The sequence below is a fragment of the Bos indicus genome, chromosome 11, assembly GCF_029378745.1.
Source record: "Bos indicus isolate NIAB-ARS_2022 breed Sahiwal x Tharparkar chromosome 11, NIAB-ARS_B.indTharparkar_mat_pri_1.0, whole genome shotgun sequence".
NCBI classification, from domain to species: Eukaryota; Metazoa; Chordata; class Mammalia; order Artiodactyla; family Bovidae; genus Bos; species Bos indicus.
The window spans coordinates 1,508,556-1,514,555 of record NC_091770.1 but is presented as its reverse complement, the minus strand read 5'-3'; the positions used below and the strand labels follow the sequence as shown (position 1 = coordinate 1,514,555).

Below are 6,000 nucleotides of genomic sequence, written 5' to 3'. Positions count from 1 at the left end.
AAACTCATGTCTGTTGAGTCAAAATTAAAAAGAAAAGAGAAAGAAAACAATTATTCTTCTCTAGGTTCTGCCTGTTTGACACATGCAGACAATCACAAACACACATGTATCTTCCTTCCACTGGGAAATTTAAAGAAATTTATAGTAGCAGTATTAGCTGTGTTGCTGAAACATCATATAAGATTAGAGATTTATAATTAAAGTAGTGACAGAAAGCTGACAAGTGATTTCAGGGGCTACAGAACGTTAAGAATAAAGTTGATATGAAGATAGGAAAAAAATATAAAGCCCTATTCTAGAAATGTTTTTCATCTGAGGGTGTTTTGTTACTTCTGAAGATCCCTTGAGTGGTCAAAACCCAGGTGGACTTTCATATCACTGCAGCCTGGAAGGAAGGATGGGAATCCCAGCTCTCTGCTGCCATCAGTCTCCCCAAGAATCTCTAATGGAATGTTCAGTCCTATGTGCTATCCTGGTATTTGTATAATGGACACAAGTGATGCCCAGATGCTGTTTACATGTTAGCCTGGTTCTAGAGACCAGAGACCCTATTCCTTTCTCTTTCCTATTCTTCCCTTATTAGAGGCATCTAATCTTATGAGCTCATTTTTGCATCCTGATAAATGGCTGCACTGGTACTAATGGCTGGAATCAAGATTGCCAAGAGAAATATCAACAACCTCAGATACGCAGATGATACCCACTCTAGTGGCAGAAAGTGAAGAGGAACTAAAGAGCCTCTTGACGAAGGTGAAAGAGGAGAGTGAAACATACAAAAAAAACTAAGATAGTGGCATCCAGTCCCATCACTTCATGGCAAACAGAAGGGGAAAGTGGAAGCAGTGACAGACTTTATTTTCTTGGGCTCCAAAATCACTGCAGGCATTATTCAGTAGCACAACAAAGACACCAATCCCTTAAGAAATGCTCAGAGTTTTTGAAGGCTCTGTGTCAGGACCTCAGTCAAAAACCAACTAAATTTCTTTTCTTTTTTTGAAATTTATTTTGGCCGTGCCCACTGTCATGGAGGAGCTTAGTTCTCCAAGCAGAGATGCAATCCATGCACCCTGCACTGGGTGTGTAGAGTCTTAACCACTGGACTGCCAGCGAGGTCCCCAGACAAATTTCTTTTTACAATATTATACCTGCATCTCTGAGCATTAGTTCAAAATTTCTCTAGCATTTATAGCCTCTCTACCTTATAACAATGTTATAAGGCAAGGGCTAGGTAAACCTGAGCTAGTATCATTATTGGGATTCTCAAAGTACTGGGGGGTACTGGGAAACATTGTTGTTTTCAGTCTCTCAGTTGTGTCCAACTCTGCAACCCCATAAGCTGCAGCACACCAGGCTTCCCTGTCCTTCACTATCTCCCGGAATTTGCTCAAACTCATGTCTGTTGAGTCAGTGATGCCATCCTATCATCTCTCCCTCAGTTGCCCCCTTCGCCTCCTGTCATCAGTCTTTCCCAGCATTAAGGTCTTTTCCAATAAGTCAACTCTTCACATGAGGTGACCAAAGTATTGGAGCTTCAGCTTCAGCATCAGTCCTTCCAGTGAATATTCAGGGCTGATTTCCTTTAGGATTGACTGGTTTGATCTCCTTGCTGTCCAAGGGACTCTCAAGAGTCCCAGCACCCCAATTTGAAAGTAAGTTTTTCGGCACTCAGCCTTTTTTACGGTTCAACTCTCACATCCATACACAAGGAACAGTATAGTTTCCTAAGTTGCCCCATTTGCCTCCTGAAACCTAGCGCAGTGGTCAGATGGAGCCATTAGAGGCCATGCCCTCCAGAGTTCTCATCTGAAAAGAAAGGACTGACTGAAAATACTCCAGGGTGCTCCCTGCTCTATTTTCTGGTTCTCTGATTTCTACAGACACACCAAAGTTCCCTGAGAACAGTCTGTGCCTCACCACGGAACCCTAAGCCCTGGGCTGTAGTGTTTGTGCCCCAGGCCCTCATGAAAGCTGCCTCCAGAAAGGTCACCGAGGCCCCCAGGCCAGTCCCGCAGGGGAGTGTGATGTGGTGTGGGTCCTCTAGGGCCTGAGTCCTCTGCCTTGGAGAGCCAGGAGCCCTTGGGCAAGTCATTAACGTTCCTGGTCACTCATCTATGGAAGGAGCTTAAAGGATTCTTGCCTGCCACCATCCACGCAGGAGAACACTCTCTCAATGTCCAAGCCAAGGGCCTGCCTCTCTTACAAGGACCGAGGGGCTGGGGTAGTGCAAAATGAAGCCAGCAGCCATTACAGCCTCCCTCTTCTATGGAAAGCCCAGGGCTACAGGATGGCCCTTGAGCACAAACCTGGATGCCATGCCTGGTCCATTGTGGGTCACTGGACACCCTTCTCAGAGGCCTGGGCTGCTGGATTCCTGCATTTCCCTTATGAGGTCCTGCTGTAGGTACTCTGGTTCTGAGCCCAGCCTTTTTCTCCAGGACATACCTAACTCCTCTAGCAGGCATCTTGTTGGGGAAGGTTTTCTGATGCTGGCTCAGAGGTAACTGGCACATCTAGCCTGTGCTCTCTGACTTCTCTAAGTGGCTCAGACAGTAAAGAATCTGTCCCGTGTGCAGGAGAGCCAGGTTTGATCCCTGGATTGGGAAGATTCCCCCAGAGAAGGGAATGGCTACTCACTCCTGTATCCTTGCCTGGAGAATCCCATGGCCAGAGGAGCCTGGTGGGCTACAGTCCAAAGGGTCTTAAAGAGTCAGACATGGTTGAAGTGACTTAGCACATATGCACATACTGGATTGAAAGTTCATGTAACCTTATTGGTTAATGGAAACCTAATTGGAAAAATGGGTTTATGCAGATGTAATCAGGTTAAGATGAGGTCAGAGTGGAGTAGGATGGAGCCCAACCCATTGATTGGTGTCCTTATAAGGAGAGGGAGGTTTTCATTTTTTTTTTTGAGAAATCTACAATGAATATTCTATTCAGATTTTCTGCAGTCATTGTGGAATATGTCCACAATTTAAATAATCCCATCGAACATCCCACTGACCATCAGAGAGCACCTAATATGAGGCAAATATTATGTATACATAATTATAGTCTTTAAAAAAATGTAGATCATATTAGCCACAAGTTTCAAATGAAGAAATTGAAACTAAGAGAGATGAAGATTCTTATCTAAAGTCACAAGATCAGTCACAGACAAATTTGGGGTAAGTCAGGCTCCAGGGCAGGCCTTTGGGCAGAAGCAGGTTCACAGGAAGGGCTCGTGTGCAACTGGGGGTGCCCCTCCTGACAACACCCTCACAACAAACCAACCCTCACAACAAACATAGGCTCAGGTGCCCTGGAAGGGAGAGACCATCAGCTAAAGCAGAGCTGTGGCTCCAGGCAGGCCCCAGGGATTGCCCAGGCTCCAGAATCCTCAGGAGAAGAGAGGCACGGGGGCTCTATGCCTCAGAACAGTCCTTGGCTCACACAGCACCATGAAAATACAGAGCTAAAATCCTCCTGGACAGCAAGGAGATCAAGCCAGTCCATCCTAAAGGAAATCAACCCTGAATCACTGGAAGGACTGATGCTGAAGCTGAAGCTCCAATACTTTGGCCACCTGATGTGAAGACCTGACTCCTTGGAAAAGACCTCAATGCTGGGAAAGATTAAGGGCAGGAGGAGAAGGGGATGACAGAGGATGAGATGGTTGGATGGCATCACCGACTCAACGAACATGAGTTGGAGCAAACTCCAGGAGATAGTGAAGGACAGGGAAGCCTGGCGAGCTGCAGCCAATGGGGTTGGAAAGAGTGGGACAAGGCTTAGGACTGAGCAACAAGAAGGAAACTAATACAGATGATATTCGTTAACCTAATGACAGCAGACAGAGACCCAAGGGCCAGCTACAGCACACTCCCCAACAGTCATCTCCCCAGCCCACTGGTCTTTGAAAGGAAACAACTAACATTCCCTTTCCACTTAAATGGAGACTCAGTCAAGTAAATGAGACTTAGAGGAAAGGAATGAATGTCACTTGTTAGAACAACAGAAGGAGGATTCTGGGAGATGAGTTGATGTTTGTTCATCGTTTGTTCTTTCTGCATCTCCCAGCTACCCTGTAGCCCCAGGCCACCCCCCAGATTACGGTAATATTAAAGTTCGCTGGAATGCCAAGCTGCAGCTGACCTGGGGCCAGAGCATGGGCCAGGCCATCTTGGATCTTGGGCGCAGAGAGGCTGCTGACACAGGACGTCCGCTCCGTGAGGTGCCTCAGCTCTGAGCAACCAGGCACCGGCGTCTACAGACCAACTTCCCCTCTAGGGTTCTAATACCAGGGCTCTTGTGGGCCACCGACTGGAGGGACAACTGAGCCGAGGGCACAGGCAGCAGGAACTCAAGCCCCGGGGCAAGGCGGGGAGGAAGACCATTGTAAAATTCCTTGGACCTTTCTTTCTTCACTGGGTGCCCAGGCAGCAGCGTCGGGGTAGGGCCAGCGCGCGGGAGGGCGGGGCAAGCGGCGGAGGAGGGAGGAGACTGGCCAGCGGCGTGGAGCCGAGAGGGAGTGCGCTCCGGGCCACGTGCGGGAGGAGGCGCGCGGGGCAGCGGCCCCAGAGACGCGCCAGAGGCCCGACAGCACGATGGAGCCGGCGGACCTGGGGCTCGGGGACTCATCCTTGCACCATTACCTGGACGGCGAGTTCTGGAGCCTCAAAAACGAGCTGCGCGAGCTCCTGGGCGGCTGTCCGCTCTTCCGGCCCAGGTAACGCGTCCCCAAGGGCACCCCGCGGTGCACCCCGGGCAGGGCAAGCTGGCGTGTGTGTGCTGCGCCCGAAAACAGGTCCCTCCCGACCTGACAGAAGATGGACTGCCCGCCCCAGTCCTGTGGACGCCGCAGAGCCGGCGACTTCGTGGCCCTCAGGAGGCGTCCTCTGCCCACCGCTCTCCCTCCTACACGGAGAGCAGGGACGAACGGGCGCGCCCCGCAGCGGCGGACGGGATGCTCGGCCCAGAGTGGTAGCTTCTAAACCTGTTTCCTAACCTGTTTCTTGAGTCCCCGCTTTTGGGTGCCACCCTTTGCCGGGAGAGGGGGCAGAAAACCGGGTTGGAGCGGGCGTGGAGCGCCCCCAGGGCCACCGTGTCGCCTGGTCCGGAACAGAAGCGCGGAAAGTGGGGCAAAACAGCGTTATCCCGGGTCGTCCCTGCAGAGAAGTGAGGGCATTTTCCCGGCACAGGGATGGACTGGCTGTGCCCGGGGTCGTATCTGGTTGCTGGCATGCTGCGGACTCCCAGGGGCCTCGCGGAGTCCAGGTGTGCGCAGGGGCGGCCGAACAGCGGCTGGGGTGCTTGGGTTGTAAGGTGGATTCAGGCCCAGAAGTCATTTGATGGCAGCACAGCCCAGAAAAGTGGACAGAGGGCTTGGTGCAAGCTAAGTTTGCAGACGGAGAAAATAACCCAAGAACCAGCCCTTGTGTCTCGTTGAGGACTTTCTCCTGTGCTCTGCTGGGTGGCTCACCCCATCTCAGGTCGTCTGATAAGCCCATTTTTAGAATCAGGCTTTGGAGTTTTAATTTAAGAAAGCCCCAGTTAAAAAACACCAGTATGTTCTGAAGGAAGATTAACCAGTTAGCACATGTTTCTGTCTCAAGGATGAGCCAGGCTGAAGGAGGAGATGTTTGGAATAAAAGCAGGTCATCCTTGGGGAGGAAGCTGTGGTTTCAGCACTGGAGGTGGGGGGAGCGGGGCTTAGGGGAGGTGACAGGTGAGATGGTGGGTGGGCCCTTGTCTCCCCAATTTGTCCTTTCCCTCTCTCTCTCACACCGTCTTCTTTATGTTATCTTTCTCAAAGCATGGTCCAGGGACTCCTGGGGGTACCCAAGACTTTTCCAGGAGCTTCACAAGTTAGAAATTATTTTAGTGATAATATGAAGCAGTTACTGAGCCTTTCATCCTCATTTTCTCATGAAGGTACAGTGGTAGTTCCCAGAAACTATAGGATGCATAATTTCCCAACATATCTGCAGAAGCAGAGAGCAGCATCCAGTTATTTCAAGG

At 50.3% G+C, this 6,000-nt stretch overlaps 1 protein-coding gene across 5 annotated transcripts in view; it reads left to right on the top strand.

Moving 5' to 3' along the window:
- Positions 1–4,482: 4,482 nt before the first annotated feature.
- Positions 4,483–6,000, top strand: part of ACOXL (acyl-CoA oxidase like) — a 341,825-nt gene continuing 340,307 nt past the window's right edge. For 3 of the 5 annotated variants that reach the window (XM_070798170.1, XM_070798169.1, XM_070798173.1), the window contains exon 1: positions 4,496–4,708. In XM_070798170.1, coding sequence (XP_070654271.1) covers positions 4,587–4,708 — 122 coding nt within the window. In that variant the 5' untranslated portion in view covers positions 4,496–4,586. Of the gene's footprint in view, positions 4,709–6,000 lie in introns of all 5 variants that reach the window. The other 2 variants (XM_070798174.1, XM_070798172.1) reach the window with 2 other exon arrangements.